We start from the raw sequence: 23,010 nt of genomic DNA on the forward strand, positions 1-23,010 counted from the left end.
CACTTTTATCAGAAACGGCAAAGTGGTCCTTGAAATAATCATATGTGACAATGCAAAAATGACCAAAATCTAAGCTTAAAAATGTTGATATTTCATCAAAATCACTTCAGTCTACATGACTCATTTAAAAATTTGTAAAATAATCGTTTGCCTTAACAAGATTCTGTAAAAAACTAAAACTTTAAGCTACTAAGTGTAACTATGAAACCATTACTGACTTAGTTGTGACTTACAGTCATGTGACAAAAGTTTTTAGACTTTTCGTCTGAACTGCAGACAGTGTTTACACAGAGCAGATAAGAAACAAGTATGGAAACAAAAAAGAATGTAAGTAGTTAAATATCTACAGCATGGAAAGTCACTGTTTTTACCAAACATGACTTAATATTAAGCTTAAAATCACAATATTTCATCAAACTCTTTAAAATCTCCAAAATAAAACAGTTTTCTATGAACAGATTCTGCAAAAACCAAAAAAACTTGGTGCTCCTCGGCGCAACTGTGGCACCATTAATGACTCAGCTGTGAGAGAAATTCAGGTATTTTTTTGGATGAAATGGGCTGAACGGCAAGCGTTGTTTTCACACAGCAGACGGGACAATGATGGGTACAACGTAGAAGTAAATAATCTATTGTAATTGGAGTCTTTTTTTTACAGTATTGTGGTCAATGTTGTACATGCTGATTCCAAATCTTCTCAACTTTTTGTGAAATAAACAAAGAAATATAACTTTTGTCTTCATTTTCATGATTTATGGCATTATAACTCTATCATACTGCACATAAGACACCTCTGAGTTCTTTCTCCTTCCGGCCATGGTTGTGCTATTTCCATAGCGGTGCAGGACTTAGTTTTGCAGTGAAAAATGAACCCACAGTAAGTAAAAATGTGACAACAGCAAAACGTCCAGACACTGCTTTGGGTTCAGAGGGTTGAATCATTAATACATTTACTACATTTGTTGAAAACATTGCAAGATATAATGATTATATTATGTGATTATTATAACGAATATAATTCTAGGAGGGTTTTAGCACCACATAAACATTAATGGTGAATAATATGTGAGGTTACCATGGCGAAGCCCACATCAGCCTTTTTCAAAGCGGGTCCATCATTAGTTCCATCTCCTGTTACTGCGACAACCTGCCTCTGTTCTACAACGCTGCTGTCGATGATGCCTGAGCACAGACAGGAAGGAAAAACAGGTGTTAAGCGAGTGTGTGAATGAATGTGTGTGAATATGTGTAATTTGGTTTATAACCTTGAGACTCACCTTTAACCAGTGTGTGTTTGTCGGTTGGCGAGGATCGAGCCAGCACGCGCAGTTTGGGCCAGATTTTGTCAATACGTTCCTGTTCAATCTGTCAGACAGACAAAAAAATGAGGGGAAAAGCGTGTGATGAAGAGCACAAAAAGAGAACCTATTAAGTCGTGTCTCTATTCACTAGATGTCACCATTGATCCAGAGTGTTAAGCACTGTACAAAGGTGTAATGGAGGGAAAGGGATCAAAGATGCACTGTGAAATTGGCTCTCCGACAATGCTCTCTTTTATTCAGTTTAACCACAGAATGATAATTTAGAGTGTAAATCTGAACTCACACTGCATCAAAAAGCAAAGCGACAGCAGCTATCCATTCCAAGCATTGTGCTAAATTCAAATGACAAAGCTTTGTGGATTGGATCAAACCATTGCTTGTACAAATGGTGCATTTAACTGCATGTACTAAATACAGTGGATACTGTCATATCACTGTGCTGATGCATGATGGGAACATTCAGATGCTGGAAAGAAATCTGGGAGGATTTTGCTCTGGAACAGTCCTGTAAATATGTCACTTAACAAATCTGTAACTGGAACATGTTGTGTGGACCCTAGATCTTCTTGACCAACAGCAGATAGTGGACACAAGATTAAAGCATTTACTGTGGCTATATAAAGTATTCACTTTCTTTGTAAGTTTTTTCCTTTTGTTACTTTTTAAACACTGAATCATGGTCAATTAAATTTGTTATTTTTAACAGGAATGTACAAAAAAGACTCTTTCGTGTCAAAGTGGAGATAGATTTCTACAAAGTAATGTCCATTAATTTAAAATACAAAATGAAAAATGTGTAATATCACTGTTTCAAGTCAGTTTTTAGTAGATTGAGCCTGTGTGGATAGTTTTCAATCAACCACATCTGAATATTGCAATTTTACTTCATTCTTCTTTGTAAAACTGCTCAAGCTTGGTCAGGTCACACAGGGATCACAAGTGAATTTTCAAGTTCAGACACAAATTCTTATTTAGATTGAGGTCCAGGTTCCTCTGTCACTCCAGAACATTCACCTCGTTGCCCCTTTAAAGGGACTTAGGCAATCACTTATTTTACATCTTATAATGTAATGTAAATTGTTGATTTAATGAACTAATGCTGAAAAGCTAAAAAGGATAAAAACTCCAGAGGTGGGTGAATGCTTTTTATAGGCACTGTGTCTCAGTTATCTTGTATGCTGGTCCTGCTGTGGATATTTTGTTAGCATCTATTTTTCGCTGTAATAGAAAACATCCTGTGAATACACAAGGAACCCTTTGTAAACTGTTACGTAAGTTGACGCTACTCTTAACCAACACAAGACCCTAGCTTACCTCTCCTTTCTCGTTCCTGATTCGTCGGTTAAAATCTTTGCCTTCAAGACAGATAAAGTCGTCTCCGGGGTGGATGATGCCACATTTAGCAGCGATGGCCCTCGCTGTGTTAATGTTATCACCAGTCACCATTCGCACCGTGATGCCTGCACGCTGACACTTACGGATGGCCTCAGGCACCTTAGAGGGACGAGCACATTTATTCACACGTAAGCACAACGCCAATTACATTTATAGGTTTCAGGTTAAATAATGTATTATGGACGGCACAAACTCAAACTGCCAGCTGAGATTCCAACACACTCCACAGTGTCCTACCTCAGGCCGCACAGGATCCTCAATTCCAACCACAGTGATGCAGGTCAGCTCTGTCACTATTTCTGCCTCGTTCTCCCAGTCTGGCTCTGGATTGGACGGCAGGTCACGGTATGCAATGCAGATGGTCCTCAGTCCCTCACACGCCATTGGCTCAATCACCTAATAATCAATCGTTATTACAACTACGATCGGGAAACATCAAACTATAAAATAAAACCATTTACATCTCGGTTTTTAATGCATAAATACAGTTTGAAGTTTATGTAGACTGAGTTGATTGTGATGCAGCTGCAGGGAAAAGACCTCCAGCCCAGTGCAGACAGCAGAGGAAAGACAATATAATACAAAAAGAAGGTGACATGAAGCTGCCACAATGCAAACTGAACAACTGAGCTGGAATAAAGTTGTGCAAGGAGCAGAGTTATTTTTCTCACGGCACAAGCTGTGTTCATCATGAGCCAAATTTAGGTCAGTCAGCCTGTCAGTCAATGAAACAATGCTCAGCCGGCATCACCTGATGAAATGCATGTGGAACAAATATGCGTGTTTTGTTCCTAAATATTTTAGTGACAACAAGGCTGATGTAGCCTTTTTATGTTTAACAGATATTGGATATATATATAAGTCTGCCAATGCTGACACCACAGTTTTCCCTCAGATTCTGTTCATTAATGCTTATGATGTTTAGTGTGATTGCAAGCAAGGCTGCTTATCTATAATATGCTAGAAATATTTTTGCTGATTTATATGGGAAGCAAAGTAAAAGCAAACTGAGTCAGCAAAGCAGGTGAGTTTCGGGTAGTTTAGCAAAATATTATCCTAAATGAATGATGTCACAAAAACTTTAAGACATTCACAAGTCCAGTTGCTTTCCACTGAACATCTTAGAATCACTATGACTTGAAAATCTACACAGATGTTGTTACAAAAGACAGCTAACATGGCAGAACTGATCTGTACAGCAGAAACTTGACATCACTGCAGGTGAATGTCACTTTCAGGATGAAATAACTTCATCTACAGCATTGTCTTATCAGAATGATTTCAAATGACCTGCCAGCTTTTCAAAGTTTGCCTTGTATTCATCTTTGAAGCACATACTGTATTAGCCTCAAACAACAATTATTACACAGAAGATGCAAAAATAAGGCAATAAAATAAGGTAAAATGAGGTCAAACAACATAAACACTAAATTTATAGACTGAAACAGATGAGGTAACAACTCGCACCCCAGCGTTTCTGTGCCCTTACTAAAGGGAAAGAGAGAGGAGGGCTGATATGTACCAAAAGTCCTTGTCTCAGGGAGGGTTATAATGACATTACACGATTATACCACCAGAGTCATCCATCAAAGTTACTTTTCAGAGTGATACACTGAAGGTATTAAGAAGTTTCACCTGTTTAACCATCTCATCTCGATCACGTGGGCGGAAACTGCGTGCTTCTCCATTGGCGTCCAGGATGTAGGAACACCTGAAGAGAGATGAAGGACAGAGCGTCAGAGAGGGTAGATTTTCAACCCAATCTCAGGTATTTCTGCCTCTATTTATTCACAAATGTCCCCCTCGACCACCTCCCCATCACTTACTTCTTCAACATGATCTCGGAGGCTCCTTTGCTGTAGAGGCGGAAGGAACCATCGGGCAGTTTGATCACCGTACTCATGGATTTACGCACTGAGTTAAATGTATACACCTGGAAAAGAGAATCAAACAGATGTGAGGTGGAGGCAGATTTGCATATCCCTGACTCAAAACCCCACGCTGAGTGTACTGAATGTTTAAACCTGTATCAGTGCAAGGTCATGCTTGTAGAGTATTCGTAAAACAATGTGGAAATCAGCTGTTCTCATCATTTCATCATTTGAAAAGCAGTTGTAACTTCTGCCCATAATTCACAGCTATGAATAAGTGGTGAATTTTGTCACCATTGTGATCTGCAAGAACCGGGCTGCTTGTTTGTCTAGTGTCATTGTAGCAGTGCATATGTTGTTGTAGGTAGTCATGAAAAGGGCATGCTAAGGTCCTGTACAATTCTTTGTGGCTTCAGCAGAGACTTTGGGAGCAAATGTAATCCGTCGTGGTGAAGAGGGAGCTTAGTCGAAAGGCTAAGTTTTCCATTTACCTATTGATCTATGTTACAACCCTCATCTGTGATCATGAGCTCTATGTAGTGATGGAAAGAATGAGATTGCAGATACAAGTGGCCAAAATGAGTTTCTTCTGCTGGGTGGCTGGACTCAGCCTTACAGATAGGAGGGAACTCGGGGTAGAGTTCCCCTGGTGGTTCAGGCATCTGATTAGGATGCCTTTTGGGTGCCTTACTTTGGAGGTTTACAAGCACATCCAACTGGAAGGGAACCCAGAACTCTCTGGAGGGTTTAACATATCTCATCTGACCTGGGAACTCCTTGGAATACAAACGAGGAACTGAAAAACGATGCTGGGGTGATGGATGTCTTGAAAGCCTGCTTATCCTGCTGCCACTACAACCCAACCCCAGATGAACGGAAGAAAATAGATGGATTTTTCTGAAAGAACATATTTTGAGCCTTGTTAATAGTATGCGTCCATGAAGTCTATGGTTCAGACTTGAATATCTCATCAACCACTACACAGATTTCCCTGATCTCAGGTGATGGCCTTATTTTCTATGTCTTAACAACTACAAGAGAGATTTCTACAGTTCTACAATTTTATTCGGCAGACGCTTTTATCCAAAGTGACATACATCTGAGAGCAGATACAGCACAAGAAAGGATCTAGTAAGGTGAAAAACAACCTGGATAAGTGCGATAAAACAAGTTCAAGTGTGAATATCCATTAAATCTGGTACATCCAGATAACCAAAGCGGCCAGAGGATGAATCCTAAAGACCAAGGTCTTCCATTGATTTTTCCTTTGTATCAAAAGCAGAGTAGAGTTTTCATTTATCCAGTGAAATATCTCAAATCTCACTAGATTGACTGATAGCCATCTCTACTTCGGAGAATCTACTATGGATGCTGACTATTAGTTTTGCTGTAATGTTGGTGTATATCACCCTAAAATTTGTAATTTTAATGAGTTTTCCTTCTTTTATTTCACAGATTTTTCCTGTATTTTTGAACACACAAAAATATCAATGTATTTACCAAAACAGACTGTGAATTTACATGCCAAATGTAAAATAACATCTAAAACCAGTAATTGTGAATAAACATAAAAAGTAATTATTTTTAAAAAGAAAATTGAAATTGTGTGACAGAAAATAGTAAATATAAAATAATAATTAATTTTGTTATTTTAAAACTATTAAAAAGCCAATTCAATCCAAAACGCTAAAAGCTTAGCGGCTAGAAACTGTATTGTAACTACAAAAAATTATTTTATGAGATAGTTATTTTCTGTTGTTTGAGAGTATTTTTTGGTGCTACTGCTGCCACAATATTACAGTTATTTTTAAATGCTTTCTCTTCAGGATTTATCTCTATAATGACAGAGAACCTGTGAATGTTTGTTTCTTAGCGACTTCTTAGCGAGTTATGCTGCTGCCATCCATGGTGCCCCGCAATAAACTCTCAAAATCTCATTGCTAATGATCCTTGTGTATCATACAACACGATTCAGAGTTAGACCAGCTGCATCATCAAAAGTAAAACAGAATGCAACTCTGACCTACTGTTCAAGGTGCTGCAAGTGTGCCAAGCTCTCATTTGAGCTTCAATAGTGGTATCAAATGTGCCTGCATAGTAGAGTATAACACCAAAATATATAGTGTTGTCAGAGTCATGAGGCAAACAATATGACACGACTGATTGTTTGTTAATTAATGACTATCCTGTAAAGTGCTCTAAATAAACTGTAACCAATGAGGGTGGATGTAGTTCATGATTCCTTACCTTGTACAGTCTCTCCTCAGGGATCTGGTCTCTGACAGGAGCGTAGTCTTGCTGTAGGTCTAATACAAATCCCAGCAGACCACACTCTGTCTTGTTGCCCACCTGCTTAGCCAGACCTCCCTCCACATCAGGAGGCTGATGGAGAGTGAGTATGATGCAAGTTGGAATGGTAAAGAGGGAGAAATAAACACAAATGAAAAGAATGGGATTAAAACAAAGCCACAGGAGATGAAGACATTATTAATTTAAACACTGACAATCGAGAATTGCTAAAGTGTCTGCAAAATTCATAAAACCTGAGGATGGCATCTCAGGGTGTGAATGACTCACTAAGATCTTGGAGGTGTAGGCGCTGTTAATGGCAATAGCGTTGACTAACAGATCCAGTGTCCGGGGGTTGATCTGTCCAGGGTCTGGGATCACACGGTGGTGCACATCACCTGGAAGAAACACTCTAAGGTTAATGCTTATCAATAATAATCTCAGTACACTCAGTCTAAATGCTTTTTCCATGCACTCCTGTTGCTCTGTAAAAAAAATCTGATAACGAGTCGCCCATTACACTGACAAAATCACTACATCTCGACACATTTCTGCAATATTTACCCTCATCGCTGCAGACTTGATCATGAAAACAGAGAGAGAGATAAAAGGCTGCTGTGCTATCAAAGTGAAGTGTATTTCTATTGATTTCAGTGATGACTTTTTGGGCTATAACGTCTCTAGGCCAAGGTTTGGAGAGTTATGCAGCGCATTACTTGCAGCATTTCAAAGGGACACTTTTTCATCATTCAGAGTGCTATTGAGCCTGTGAAAACACTTGTATAATGTATTCTGCGGCTCTGGAGGAGCTTTATCAAGCCCGAGAAAATAACCCTGGTGATGACATCAGGTGGCGACAAAGTAATTGTCACAAACTGGAGCATTGCGTTTGAAAGACATGGGCACTTACCAGGGACAGGACATTTAATCAGACGCTATTGAGTTGCATTACTGGAAAAGGATCCATCTCGTTTGGAGCCAGGAGCTCATAGTAAGGACTAAAAGTCAGAATGTCTCAGCCTCTGCTTTGTCAGTGCTGACCATTGTTTTCAAAATGTGTCTCCCACATTGTGCAAGTGCAGTTGTAAATTGCTGAGGCACTCCCATTAAATTTACAATAGGAATCCCAAAATCTGAATGTGGAAAAAGCAGCAGATGGCTGTGTTTGATCCAGTGTGGATGAACAGAAGCTGTCTACAACTAGCAAAGACAGCAGGGTCACCCCATCTCAAATCATCAGTTTTATAGAACAATTTCCACCATCTCTGATCTGCCTGAAAAAAGAAAAAAAAAGCCTATCTACCTACTTTCAACACATTTTTTCACACAAGAAATTTGAGGTTGTTTGAGCGACTATTTCAGGAAATGTTAAGACAAAAAAAATACATTTTCACTGTTACTGTCATGCTATTGATTCAGAATCTGCAATACTGGACAAGTAGATCAAACTGTGATTGACTATGAATCAGCTGAAATATATAATAAAAAAAAATTGAAGTTGTCATGAAAAGTGCCATCTTTAAACTTACATTACCAGTAAAATTGATAATGCAAAAGCACCCAGTGACATTTTCTGAACCATATGTCACAATAACACAGAACAATATAATTTTTTTTGGCGTAGATTTAATGGCAATCAGATGTACTTATGTGAACAAGACTTTAGTGGTAAATGTATTCTCATGATAACTGTGGGAACTGTTTCATAGGATCTAAGTGTATTCTCTTGCTTTGTGTTCCACTGGGAATAAATTTGATGTATATTTATAGTAACTGTTGAAGTGTTCATGTTCAAGCATCTCTTCCAACAAGTATGTGAATTTGAATAAGTACAACAGATAAAAGTTCACCCTGATTCTCCAGACAAAGTAATGTACATTAAAATTAATACAATGTCCATATTAAAAAGATGTTTTGTTCGCTAAATTTTGAGAAGCACTTTGATACTGCAGAACTCTGTTATAGTTGGATTAAGCTATCTAGAACAACCCTGCCCTACCAGTTCCATAATTTATGAAAGCTTCAATTATTTGTGATCAAGTATTTCATATTAAAAGTATTCTATATGTTTTATTTTATAGGATTGCAGCATGTAACTACATAGAAAATATCACCAGTTGATTTCTGCATTATCAATTGTTTCTTATTTTTCAACTTATGCACAATCAGAGACTAGTTGATCTATGTGTCTAATAGTGCAAATTCAAACAATGACACGGTGAGAAATAACAGTGACATTTCAAGATTTTATCTTTATTAGTTCCTGAGATATTGTTAGTCAAACTAAGCCTTGAATTTCAATGTGCAAAAAAATGTGCTAGCTCAGAAGATTTAAAATTTCACAGATACCATTTAAAATATTCATGGTTTATGATTTAAAAAAAACATTTCCTGCAAATCAGAGATGGTTGAACAGGAAGGCCCCTGAGGATTTGAGATGAAATGACAAGCATTAACTAATAACAGGTCCAACAACTAACACTATTTATAAAGATAAAACAAGCATATAAAACTGTGCATCATCTGTAAAACAATGGTTGTTAACACTGTAATGCTACTGACTGACAGCACGTATAAAAAAACATAGAAGAAAAGTTCTTTAAGGTGTTGTTAAGTGTCTGAGATAGACGAGTCCCTCCTTACCTGTAACTATAATGCTGCAATTTTTTGAGTGGTGAAATTTTAGCAGAATTTTACTTCTATCCATGGTTAATGTGCCACAGCTTCCATTTTGGGAATTGTGGTGGAAATAAATGAAAGGTTCTGGAAGTCCCCCAGTAAACTGAATTGGGCTTGGCTGAATCAGTTCTTTTGACAAAGAAGAAGTGCCTTGAAGTAACAGGTTTGTGGGAAAACTGCCATGACTCTTTAGTCATTAAGATGCTAAAAAAATAAATCGAACACCTTGCTGGGTAGATGTTAAATTTATTCTCTGATGCAATACAGAGAAAGACAAAATCTGTCTAGTGTCTCTCTCAAAGAGAGAAACAAAATGACAGCTGAGGCACAGTAAGACAGTGAACCCAAAACTATTTTCAGTCAGTTTGATATACACAGTTCCCAATGATTTGATAAGTTTAACTTATTGTGAGTTTTAGATATCAATTAAGTCCAACTTTCCACAAACAAAAATCTTACTAGAGATGAGAAGCATCCCTCCAGAAGGGGCTTTCTTCACCATAACAGAAACTCTAAGGCCACAATTCTTTACTAAGAAGCCTCGTCAGACTGTAACTCCATGAGTCATGATGGCCTCTATTTCTGGCCATAGTCATGTAACAGACACACATGTGCTTAGCTGAAGAAAGTGTCAGCTGTAACCCAAGAACACATAAGCAATTTGCTTCTCTGAAAATGAGAAAAAAACATCTACAAAACCGACTATAAATAGATCATTAGCATATAAATAAAGGTTAACCTGAAGGATAAGTGAGTTCGATGCACCTCACGACTCTTCCAATGCAGTGAGAATCCCGTCGTGTTTTCATTTTGGTCAATCAAAGTGTTGGTTAAAGAGATTTTTCATGCTTCACTCACCTACGTAAGTCTGCACTACCGTCATGCGGTTGGTGGTGAGGGTGCCAGTCTTGTCGGAGCAGATGGCCGTGGCATTGCCCATGGTCTCGCAAGCATCCAGATGCCGTACAAGGTTGTTGTCTTTCATCATTTTCTACATATGAAATAGTGATGGAGAGCAGAGAGATGGTGGGGGGTGGGATAAATGATGGATAGTGGAAGAGTGGAAGGTCAGAGAAAATGCATTGTTAAGAGGTAAGGAGAGAGGGAGGAAAAATTCAGGGATAGGTATGATGCTTATTTTCATTTAAACCTAGCATGAGGGACATTTACATATAAAACAACATCTGCTACATTGGTGAATGAGTCACAATGGTTATTAGGCCTATCGGTGTCAGGTAAATCTCTCTGTACTTCACAGTGTGTCGGATTTTTAAATCAAAGGCCTGTGACGGCATTCACATACTGGCATGTATTTTACGTCAAAAAGCAGTGACTGGTTTGCCAGAGCTGAACAGCAACTGGCAGTATGATGGGACCAGAAAGACCGAAGAAGCATCCAAGAAAATGTTCTGATGTTCCAAAGAGAAAATTAAACTTGTTGTTCGTAAGGATTACAGGCTAAAAAACAAATTTCTACACTGCACGTTTAACACTCTGAACTCCAAATACTGCCGGTAGGTTTGAAAAGGCACGTTATTGCCAAATTCCACCATTTATGAGAGCCAGAAACTGAAAAAACAAAGATTCATCCAACAGTGCTTGAACTACTCATCTGTGATGTGATGTTCCAACCAAAAACTTAACCAAATCTAAGCCCAAAATCATGATATTTCATCAAAATTGCAAATTCTATGTGTCTTGCTGAAAGAGTTGCCAAAAATAAACAGTTTTTAATAACCACACTCTGTAAAAAAACAGAAATTCTGCACTTAGCTGCACCCAACAGTAATGTGACAACAGAGCTTTAGGTTGAACTGCAGACTGTGTTCGCATCAAACAGATAGAAGACAAACATAGAAACAAAATTTTTTAAAAAGTAGTAAAACATGCATAGTATGTAAAGCCACCATTGGTTACACCTGTTGGTGCTTGGAAAAAATGTACATGTTGATTTCAGTTTCTTTTTTCAGTTAGTAAAACAATTAGTCAAAAAGATGTAACTTTTGTTTGTTTTTCTAGTTCTTATGATTCATGGCAATATCACACTGCACAAAAGACACATTTGAGTTTCTTTTAATTCAAGCCAAAGTTGTGCTGTGTCCACAGCAGTGCAGGACTTTATATTGGAGTGAAAAATGAGCCCAGAGTGATCAAAAACATGACAGGAGCAAAAAAAACATGCAGAAACTCCTTGGGGCTCAGACAGTTAGGATATTTTTTGCAGGAAACTTTGCAGAGCTCATAAGTTCTACAAAGATCAACTGGAACAACGTGTTGCAGCAGCCAAATGGTATACAGTTTATATCTGAAGAAAAATCTATTTTGACACATAACACAAAGATATAATTTAATGATTTTAATTAACTGCTATTTTCAAAGACTATTTTTACGATTTGCAAAATGGATTTGTACACCAGAGTCTTTGTTGAAACTACATGCACACTTGGATTAAGAACCTGAATCACATTCACTTGCAAAGTAAAAATCAGCCGTTTCCAGCTAGAATAGTCATTTACCACATTAACAATGTCTAGACTGGATTTGTGGTTAATTTTTTATGTTATTTTCATTGAGAAAATGTCTTTTCTTTCAAAAACAAGGACATTTCTAAGTGACCCCAAACTTTTGAATGGTAGTGTATTTTGTCTCAATGGGTAATTGTGCCTATGAGTGATATGTGGAGTTCCACAGGGCTCAATCCTATATCCTCTACTGTTTTCATTCAGTCGTTTCATCCAAAAATAATATCAACTCTTCCAATTATGCTGACAACACCCAGATTTATTTTGCTCTGTCACCAAGCAACCAAACTCCCTTCGACTAACTCTCTGCAAGGGCACTGAACAAATAAATGACTGAATGTGACGTTTTTAAAGCTAAAAGTCAACACAGCTGAAATTATCTCTGAAAATGTGAACTCAAACTTACAAATTTTGATTCTACCATCTTACATAGCAAGAATCAGAGGATTTCAGTCACTAGTCCATGCTTTTCATTCCTAGTAGGTTACATTACTGTTATGGTCTTTCTCCCAAGTTTCCTACCAAAAAACTCTACCGCTTCTGTAGTTCTGGTAAAGATAAAGAAAAGTGAACACTTCACAGCAGTTCTCAAGTCTCAGTCTGACTTCCACTACATCAAAGACAGGAGTTGAAAGAAATCTCATGCTGCTCTCAGTGGACCAAACTTCCAGAAGATGATAGGTTTGCTTCCACTTTGACAACCAGGTTAAAATTTTTATGTTCAATGCTGCCTTTGACTGAACATTAAGTACTTATCATGAATTATCTTGTCCTTCTGTCCATGTTTATATCCATGTCCTTATCTTTAGATTCCATGTCAATGTTATTTTTCTTTCTTCATGTTTTAATTCTCTGAAGCACTTTCTGGGACTTTTTTTCCTGCTTTCACTTTTTTCCTCACTGTGGGCTCCTTTCTTTTTTTACTGCAGTATAAAGCACAAACATGAACAGAAAGAGAGAATTCATTTATAAGATAATGAAAGCTGAATTTCTTTGATTATTCCTTTCACAAAAATTGCAAAAATCTGGAACCTACATGTAGATTTTGCACAAAACACACTCGAAATAAAGTAACTGCATACTATAGATATTTAACCATTTCAATTTGTTTTAAGACTGTGTGGTACTAAGACCGAAATCAAGGGCCCATGTTTAGTTTCATGAGTAGAAATGCATGGTGAAGTTGCAGGTCTTAAAGCACATGGAAAAAACTGTATTTATGTACATTTTATATAAATCTAGCAAATGCATTATATGAAATTTAATATCAGGCTTCTAATAATAATGGTAGTCCAACAAAAATAACTTCTAATTCTAAACTTACATTTAGTTTTATGGCTAAAGAATGTTGTAGGCTATTCGCATTATATATTACTACAAATTACACGGCTCTTTACTGCCTTGTCTCAGATTTTTGGTCAATTTCTAGTGTCTTTTTGCAAAATTAGTAGTCAGATAAATGTGAAGGTTCAAGAAACAGTTCAACCTCGTAAAATACTCTTATTTGTTTTCTTGTTTCTACATGTTTAACCCAAAACTTCCGCAAAGAGACGGTTAGCTTAGCTTAACATAAAAAATGGAAACAGTGCAGCACCAAAGAAGCCAAATTAAGCACGCGCATTTGAAAACAGACTTTTTTTTTTTTTTTTGCTTCCTGATAAATTACTTGGCGCATAAACCCACTATAGAACCACATGTTACTCTACTTTTTAGTGCACGTAGAATCAAAACGTGAAACTATTCCTTTTGTGTTCTTTAAACCTTAAAAAACATGCATGGGCCGTATTGATGGAGGGTTTTAAAGAGCTAGCTACTGTCTGCACATCATTGTGATTATTGTGCTGTAAAAAGTCAATATATGCAGCTTCCATGGTGGTTTTTGCACACAGTGTGACACTAGTTGAAGAGCCGACAGCTCCTACGCATCTTATCGTTTATTAAAGAGGTCTGGTGGGTTTACCTTGACAGAATAAGCCAGAGAGATGGTGACAGCGAGTGGTAAACCCTCGGGGACGGCCACCACCAGCACAGTGACTCCAATGATGAAGAACTTGACAAAGTACTGGATGTAGACCGGAGTGCACTCTGTCATCCATGTGCGACCTGCAACACAAATCAGAAGCTCAGAGATCTAAAAGTTCTACAGATACCATTTAAAATAGTCCTAGTTTGTGATTAAAAAAAAACATTTCAAGCAAATCAGAGATGGTTGAGCAGAAGGGCCCTGATGATTTGAGATGAAATGACAAGCATTAACTAATAACAGCTACAACAACTAACACTATTCATGAAGACAAAACAAGCATACAAAACTGTGTATCATCTGCAAAACAATTGTCAGCACTGTAACTCTGTTCTATTTGGATTAGGTTGTCTTGAACTAGACGTGTTACCGTTCCATCATTTATGAAAGCTTCATTTTTTTTTGATCAGATATTTCATATTAAAAAGTATTCTGTATGATTTGTTTTGCATTATTGTGGCATGCAACTGAATAGAAAATACACTATTTTGCCAAAAGTATTGGCTCACCCATCCAAATAATCAGAATCAGGTGTTCCAATCACTTCCATGGCCACAGGTGTATAAAATCAAGCACCTAGACTGCAGACTGCTTTTACAAACATATGTGAAAGAATGGGTCGCTCTCAGGAGCTCAGTGAATTCCAGCGTGGAACTGTGATAGGATGCCACCTGTGCAACAAATCCAGTCGTGACATTTCCTCGCTCCTAAATATTCCACAGTCAACTGTCATCTGTATTATAAGAAAGTGGTAGTGTGTGGGAACGACAGCAACTCAGCCACCAAGTGGTAGGCCACGTAAACTGATGGAGTGGGGTCAGTGGATGCTGAGGAGCATAGTGCCAAGAGGTGGCCAACTTTCTGCAGAGTCAATCACTACAGACCTTCAAACTTCATGTGGCCTTCAGATTAGCTCAAGAACAGTGCTTCAGCAGAGAGCTTCATGGAATGGGTTTCCATGGCCGAGCAGCTGCATCCAAGCCATACATCACCAAGTGCAATGCAAAGCGTTGGATGCAGTGGTGTAAAGCAGCCACCACTGGACTCTAGAGCAGTGGAGACGCCTTCTCTGGAGTGATGAATGGCGCTTCTCCATCTGGCAATCTGATGGACCAGTCTGGGTTTGGTGGTTGCCAGGACAACCATACTTGGCGGACTGCATTGTGCCAAGTGTAAAGTTTGGTGGAGGGGGGATTATGGTGTGGGCTTGTTTTTCAGGAGCTGGGCTTGGCCCCTTAGTTCCAGTGAAAGGAACTCTGAATGCTTCAGCATACCAAGACATTTTGGACAATTCCATGCTCCCAACTTTGTGGGAACAGTTTGGAGCTGGTCCCTTCCTCTTCCAACATGACTGTGCACCAGTGCACAAAGCAAAGTCCATAAAGACATGGATGACAGAGTCTGGTGTGGATGAACTTGACTGTCCTGCACAGAGTCCTGACCTCAACCCCATAGAACACCTTTGGGATGAATTAGAGCAGAGACTGAGAGCCAGACCTTCTGGTCCAACATCAGTGTGTGACCTCACAAATGTGCTTCTGGAAGAATGGTCAAAAATTCCCATAAACACACTCCTAAACCTTGTGGACAGCCTTCCCAGAAGAGTTGAAGCTGTTATAGCTGCAAAGGGTGGACTGACGTTATATTGAACCCTATGGATTAGGAATGGGATGTCACTTACGTTCATATGTGAGTCAAGGCAGGTGAGCGAATACTTTTGGCAATATAGTGTATCACCAGTTGACTTCTGCATTATCAATTGTTTCTTATTTTTCAACTTATGCACAATCAGAGACTAGTTGATGTATGTGTCTAATAGTGCAAATTCAAACAATGACACGGTGAGAAAAAACAGTGACATTTCAGGTTTTTATCTTCATTAGTTCCTGAGATATTATTCAAACTTAGCCTCAAATTTCAACGTGCAAAAAAATGTGATAGCTTAGAAGATTTAAAATTTTACAGATACCATTTAAAATATTGGTGGTTTATGATAGAAACATTTCAAGCAAATCAGAGATGGTTGAACAGGAAGGCCCCTGAAGAATTGAGATGAAATGACAAGCATTAACTAATAACAGATCCAACAACTAACACTGTTTATAAAGACAAAACAAGCATATAAAACTGTGCATCATCTGTAAAACAACGGTTGTCAACACTGTAATGTTACCGATTGAGAGCATATATAAAAAACATAGAAGAGCGGTTCTTTGAGGTGCTGTTAAGCGTCTGAGATAGACGAGTCCCTCATTACCTGTAACGATGATGCTGCAATTCTTTGAGTGGTGAAATTTTAGCAGAATTTTTTAGAATTGGGAATTGTGGTGGAAAAAAAATGAAAGCCTCTGGAAGTCCCTCAGTAAACTGAACTGGCCTGGGCTAAGTCAGTTCTTTTCACAAAGAACAACAGACGAAGTAGCAGGTTTGTGGGAAAACTGCCACGACTCTTAAGATGCTACAAAATAAATGTTCATGTTTTAAAGCCAAACAAATGTAGTGCTTGAAAGTCGTCATCAGCAGAGTGGTAAATATTTAATATAAGTCAGGAGGGAGTGAAACAGAGAAGGGACGGGAAGCTGTACAAACCTTCAACGACAAATGTGTTGATGACAAAGTACAGCACCAGAATGATGACAGTGATGGCCGACATCACCAAACCTGTGAGAAAACAGAGACAATTCATCAGAGTCTTTCAGTCAAACCCTTTCTGAATTGTATTACAATACATAAAAAGCCACATCATCACTCACTCCACTGCTTTACCTGCACGATCTCATTCCGTCACAGTTTATAGTACTCGAGAACATCACCTTCATCTGTTTTTGAGCGCTAAAAAAATGGACTCTTCGCATCTGATGTGCCAAGTTTCACACAACATCCCGTAATTTATTCCTCGCATTCAAGAGGAGCTCAGATTCCGAATGATGTGCGTCACCGCAACAATTAATTGTGAGTGTAGGAGCTTCCTGTTAACAGAGCAGGAATCGGGGGAGACTGCTGTGTACCTGCTTTGCCGATCTGAACGGCCAGTTTGGTGAGTTTGCCCTGCAGGACGCTCTTCTCTTTCTTAGGAACATTGGTCTTCTTCTTCTCTCGGTCCTCCACCTCGCCTCCCTCTGCACTCTTCAGGGGTTGCATCTCCATGGCAACACCCCCGTCCTGCTTCTTGGCTGAAAAACACAAAAACAAATTTAAAATAAAAAACAACCAAAAAAAATATTTATTTACACTCTCCTCAGCGCTGCACCTGAGCCCCATTGTTCAAACAGTTTATTGTGGATCAGAACGATCTAGATTTGGAAATCCCATGTTTTACTGCCCAGGATCAGGTAATCTATTTTAGGTCTGTGTTGGCTTTTTCAGCAAATTCGAAAAAGATTAAAAAATCTGGATTAATTGAGTCACTAGGTGTTTTTCTATTTTATTTTGAATTTCATTTAAACACACAACAGGTAAATAAAAACAAACAGAAATATAATATTCCTTCAGCATTCATGAAGACATATCTTAGATCATAAAAATGCTAAATGTCCAATAGTTAACAAAAACAAAGAAGAGCTTTTATTGCTGATTGTGTTAATATACAGTAATAAATGACACCTACAATCATTTGTATTAAATATACCTTCATTTTTAAAAAATTGACAGCTGTTTAGAGAATAATTTTATGGGGGCAAAATACTTTTTTAAAATTTACTGCACTGAAAGGCTTAACCCTTTGGACTCCAAGCAGATTCTGGCTGTTGTTTTGCTCCTGTCATATTTTTACTCACTGTAAACTCTTTTTTTTTTTTTTTTTTAAATCTTGCACCTCTATGTGAGCAGCACAACCATGGCTAGAAATAGAGAGAGCAAATTTTTCCAAGTGGCCACAGATGATAGCAGCACTAGAATAAAACGATGGCTCTACATACTATGAATATTTTACTACTTACATTTAACATTTCTTTCCATACATACATGACTCCTATTGGCTCCGTGTAAACACTGCCTGCAGTTCAGCCCAAAAGTCCCTGAATTTATGTCATGTGATTGTCGGTCACAGTTAAGATAATAATAGCTTTATGCTTGTATTGACAAGCGTAAAATATTTTGTTTTTTACAGAATCTCTTCATCATAAATGGTTCTTTTTACATAATTTTTTAAAATGTCATGTTTAATAATTGTTGAAATATCAGGATTTTAACCTTAAATTTAGTTAATTTTACCAATGGAACAGCATGTCACAGATGAGTAGTTTAAAGACTGTCGGAATATGCAGAATCTGACCATTTTCTTCTGTTTTTATAGTTTTCGGCTCTGATAATCAGGGTAATTTTGGTGATTTTTTTATGATAGGATACCTTTTAAATGTGCTGGATGGCTTTGGGGTTCGGAGGGTTAATAGGAAGGATAGTGTTTAATTCATCTACTGTAACACTGTAACAGTGAAACAAATAAAGTGCAATATATATACATATATACATATTTAATGATGCAAATGTTTTATTTGACCAGTTTTAAAGTTCTGCTACATTTCTGCAGATGTTTTCGGATCTCAGGTATCTCAATCTCTACTAAAAAGTTTAATTCAGATTGAAACCAAGACTGGACCACGTTATGTAATCAGATTTTTCTTGTGAACAACCCACTTCTTAAGATTTGCCAAAATTTTTTCCTCAATCTGCGTTAATTTTTCATCTCCTTTTGCATCTCTCTGTGGTTATTCTTTGCAGTTGTGTTGCATCAGTTGGTGCTGTTTTCAGATCAAGCTTGATGTTTTTTCATCTCTTTGCGGTTCATCTCTTTTGCCTCTGTGGTAATTTTTTGTCTCTGAAGACATTTTGTGTGTTTTTATGGACATTTTGCACCCGTTTATAGCCATTTTGTGTCTCTTTGTGGTTGCTTCGCCTCCATTTGAGGTCATCTTGTGTCCCTTAATGATGTTTTTGCAACCCTCTGTGGTCTTTCTTTGTGGCTGTGTTGCATCAGTTGGTGCTGATTGAGGTTGTTGTTAAAAAAAAATCTTTTTGTGATTAATCGCTGTATTCATTTTGTGACTCTATGGTTGTTTTCTGTCTGTTTATGGTCATTTTGTGTCTCTTAGTGATCATTTTATGTTCATTTTTAGTCACTTTTTAGTCTCTTTGTGCTCATTTTGTGTCTCTTTGTGGTCGTTTTGTCTCAATTTGTGTCTGACGAGATTCCTGAAACCCTGCAGATGGAGAAAGCACATCGTACAAACCAAACCAAGAAATGTTTTTACCTTTGTTCTGATTGTTCTCCACTGCTCCATCGGGTTGTTTTCCTGAGGGAAAGGTAGCATGATTTAGACAAGAGGTAGAATTCAAGAATTTATGAAAAATTTGTCCTATAAAAGTTAATATATTCAATTTGGGAACAGCCACACACTTTCAGAAACAGGAAAATCACAGAAAAATTATACTAAAGGGAAGAGTTATAAAGGTGCACACGTTTATACACTGGGTCAGGAGACTGAGAGACATTTTTCAATGCATAAGTCTAATCAGAGGTCACTTTCACTGCACCGTGGGGTCCATTAATGGGCGAGGAAAAGAAGTAAGGGGTCGACAACGTTATGCTCACATACCATTGGTGACTGTGCTGTAACTGGCATCTGCAGGGATGAGTAACTGAGTACTGTCCTCTGTTTGGGGGAGACGTGTGAAGGGAGGAAGGTTTTGGAGGGGGCACATGAGGAGATTTGGCAAAAAAAGAGGGGGGAAAACAAAAAGAAGAATAATTGCACGCACGACTTCTTGTAGCAGAATGTTTTTTTTATGTTGCTGAGATGAAAAAAAAGCCTCCAAATGAGAAGACAGATAAAAGAGAAAGCAAACCAACATTTCACGAGGAAAAACTAACAAGTTATGGCATTTTGTAGAAGTCTCATGAATAATGTATCAGCTCCAGTAAATGACTGTCTGAATGATCCGACCTGCGGAGGCTCTGAGTGCAAAACACCAAGACAACAAGCGGCGTGTCTTTCACAAAACGAGCCAATCTGGTCCCAGAATGGTGTTTTTTCTCCTTTTTTGACAACAATCAGCTCGCGTTCCCACGCAGAAGAAGTGAGATGAAAGCTCGGGTAATGACATTAACCTTAAGTGCTTCGGAAAGTGTGAGCTGCTCCTCGTTGTCTGCAGCTCTGCTCTGACTGCAGGGCGCCTCCGACACAAATTTAAAGCACAGACTAATGCTTGGTGCGTCCACCAACCGACACTCTTCCCTGAATCTCTCCGGCTGCCTCGCTCTCCCCTCTGCTCTTTCAATAATTGATTCAATCTGCAGCCTCCATCTCTCTCTCTCTCTCTCTCAGATTAAGGGAAGGGAAAAGGGGTGGAGAGAGCGGCGAGGAAAGAGGACACAAACAGTGGCGTAAACAAGAGCCCAGGTGACGGAATTAGAGGGGAAAAGGGGCCATGAGAACGTGAGGGAATTGAGCAGGACGGAGAGGATGTGGGATGAATTATCTATGAGGTTAAACTGGTGTGTTTCCTGCTGAAGCTCTTATCTGAAATCAGTTTGACTGCACACACACACACAGACACACACACACACACACACACACACACACACACATGCTGCAGTGTGTGAGCAGAGACGGATTATGAAACAAGGGGCCCCTGGGCACAGACATGTAACAGCCACCACCACCCCCCCGCCCTGCACGAAAATTAAAAAAAAGACCCCTAGAGTGACACCAAACAACGGTGGCGCCATCGCTCAGAGTTCCCATATTGTGCTTTATGTTTTTGTGTGTCTTTGTGTGGTTGTTTTCTCTAGATTTGTGGTAATTTTGCCTCTCTTTTTGCATCTCTCTGGGGTCTTTCTTTGCGGTTGTGTTGCATCAGTTAGTGCTGTTTTGAGATCGAGTTTGTTCTTCATCTCTTTGTGGTGCATCTCTGTGGTCATTTTGTGTCCTTTTGTGGACATTTTGTGTCTATTTGTAGTCTTTTTGTGTTTCTTTGTGGTCATTTTTTTCTCTGTGGACCTTTTGTTTAAATGTGTTGTCATTTTTTTGGTCTGTTTGTGGCCCTTTTCTGTCTATTTGTTGTCATTTTGTGTGTCCTGTGGTCATTTTTTGTCTCTTTGCAGTCATCTTGCATCCATTTATAGTCATTTTGTGTCTCTTTGTGATCGTTTTGTCTGAAATTGTGGTCATTTTGCCCCTCTTTTTGCATTTCTCTGTTGTCATTCTTTGCGGCTGTGTTACATCAGTTGGTGCTGTTTTGAGACCGATGTTGTTTTTCATCTATTTGTGGTGCATCTCTGTAGCCATTTCGTCTCTTTGTGGTATTTTTTGTCTCTTTGTAGACATTTTGTGTCTTTTTGTGGTAGTTTTGTGTCTTTATGTCTTTGTTTTGTGTCTCTTTGTAGATATTTTGTGTTTGTTAACAGACATTTTGTGTCATTTTATGGTCACAAAGTGGTGTTTATAGTCATTTTAAGTCTCTTGGTTTCTTGTCTTTGTGGTTGTGGTTGTGACTCTGACTGTTTCATCACTCTGGAGATTTTATTTCTGTAGAAATTGTATGCCTTCTTGTGATCTTTTTGCATCCTTTCATAGTTGTTTTGTGTTTCTTTGTGGAATTATGTCTGTTTTCATTTCATGTCTCTTTGTGAACTTCATGTGTCTGTTGCTGTTTTGTGCCTTTTTGTGGACATTTAGCGCCATTTTACTGTTGTTTTGTGTTTCCTTGTGGTCATTATGGATCTCTCTGTGGTAGTTTTGTTTGTCTTTTTAGTCATTTTGAGTGTCTGTGATCAGTTTATGTTTCTTGATGACATTTTTGTGTCTCCTTGTGGTAGTTTTGTTTCTCTTTACCCAGAGGGCCTGTTCAGTAATCCATCCAGGTGTGTACGTACTTACCATCTGAGTTCAGGGCAGTTTGAAGGATTCATACATGGGAAGGGTAAAGATATATGAGAGGGTTTTCTTAAGCATCTGCTAACTTCCTCTACTGGTTTGCACATACCAAGAACAAACCTTCATGTGTAGGTATCACTGAATATCAACTTTGTTCATTTTCCTTTGCAAGCAGATCCAACAACTGAGAAGATGAAATGAAATTTTCTCTGATTACAGTTTGTATAAATTCAGTGTTTCCACCGGCTCTCTTACCTTTCTTCTCTTTGCCGTCTTCCTCCACCTCTCCGGCTCCCAGCAGGGTGAAGATGATGCCTGTCTGTGAGTTGACGCCTACAGCTGTCACCAGCATCCGACCAGATCCCTCCATCACATGGGTACCTGAGCATCCAAACACATTGTTCCAGATTAGCAGATGTAAAGTGGCTCACCTAAATGGTCAAAAAAATGTGTGATCCTGCAAATATTTGTAATGGTCTTTAAACCACGACACACAATGTATGGTCTGAGCTGCCCTCACCAGTTGGTTGTAGACTTGAATTGTGTAATTTAGAGACTTGAGTTGAACTGGAGTCACAAAAACGAGGACTTGCTACTCCACTTGGACTTGTTTTACTCTGAGAATTGACTTATTTGAGACCCGAAGGCAAAAAGCTGAGGAGACTTGACTTGGTGACCCATAAATATTGAAAAATGCAATATTGTGAGTAGTTTTTTCCTTCTGGAGCTCTGCCAAACGTTCATAAATAATAAATAACATAACGTCTTGGTAGTCACATGCACACTTTAAATTGCAGTTGCTGGAACCAGAATAACATGGAGGAAGCTCTGGATTCAGTCTTGGATCTGTCCACCTCACCGATTTAGGTTAACATATTCAGTCTGCTGAAATATTCACATTCAACTCCAGAGAAAAATGCAAAGATTCTAAATGCTCCACTTCATACACCAGGTAGTTTCTAACTTCTGCACTTTACCAGAACCTTTTCACAGAGAACTGGTTGCTGTGATGGACAGGGAGACACTGACCAAAAC

General features: G+C 38.5%; 1 protein-coding gene across 8 annotated transcripts in view; it reads right to left on the reverse strand.

Annotated features, from left to right (window-relative positions):
• atp2b3b (ATPase plasma membrane Ca2+ transporting 3b) overlaps nt 1-23,010 on the reverse strand; it is a 77,239-nt gene that overhangs the window by 24,867 nt on the left and 29,362 nt on the right. For 5 of the 8 annotated variants that reach the window (XR_008602598.1, XM_035945909.2, XM_035945911.2 and 2 more), the window contains exons 6-20: nt 22,231-22,356; nt 19,696-19,752; nt 19,351-19,392; nt 17,110-17,274; nt 16,691-16,762; nt 14,039-14,181; nt 10,415-10,547; nt 7,166-7,275; nt 6,836-6,970; nt 4,544-4,650; nt 4,353-4,428; nt 2,955-3,113; nt 2,637-2,816; nt 1,278-1,365; nt 1,076-1,182 (exon numbers count right to left, since the gene is read on the reverse strand). Coding sequence is in view for 7 of the 8 variants with exons in the window: in XM_035945909.2 (XP_035801802.2) it covers nt 1,076-1,182; nt 1,278-1,365; nt 2,637-2,816; nt 2,955-3,113; nt 4,353-4,428; nt 4,544-4,650; nt 6,836-6,970; nt 7,166-7,275; nt 10,415-10,547; nt 14,039-14,181; nt 16,691-16,762; nt 17,110-17,274; nt 19,351-19,392; nt 19,696-19,752; nt 22,231-22,356 (1,700 nt within the window). In the remaining variant the exon portion in view is untranslated. The remainder of the gene's footprint in view (nt 1-1,075; nt 1,183-1,277; nt 1,366-2,636; nt 2,817-2,954; nt 3,114-4,352; nt 4,429-4,543; nt 4,651-6,835; nt 6,971-7,165; nt 7,276-10,414; nt 10,548-14,038; nt 14,182-16,690; nt 16,763-17,109; nt 17,275-19,350; nt 19,393-19,695; nt 19,753-22,230; nt 22,357-23,010) is intronic. The other 3 variants (XM_055013165.1, XM_023265169.3, XM_035945914.2) reach the window with 1 other exon arrangement.

The sequence above is a fragment of the Amphiprion ocellaris genome, chromosome 8, assembly GCF_022539595.1.
Source record: "Amphiprion ocellaris isolate individual 3 ecotype Okinawa chromosome 8, ASM2253959v1, whole genome shotgun sequence".
In the NCBI taxonomy this organism is placed as follows: domain Eukaryota; kingdom Metazoa; phylum Chordata; class Actinopteri; family Pomacentridae; genus Amphiprion; species Amphiprion ocellaris.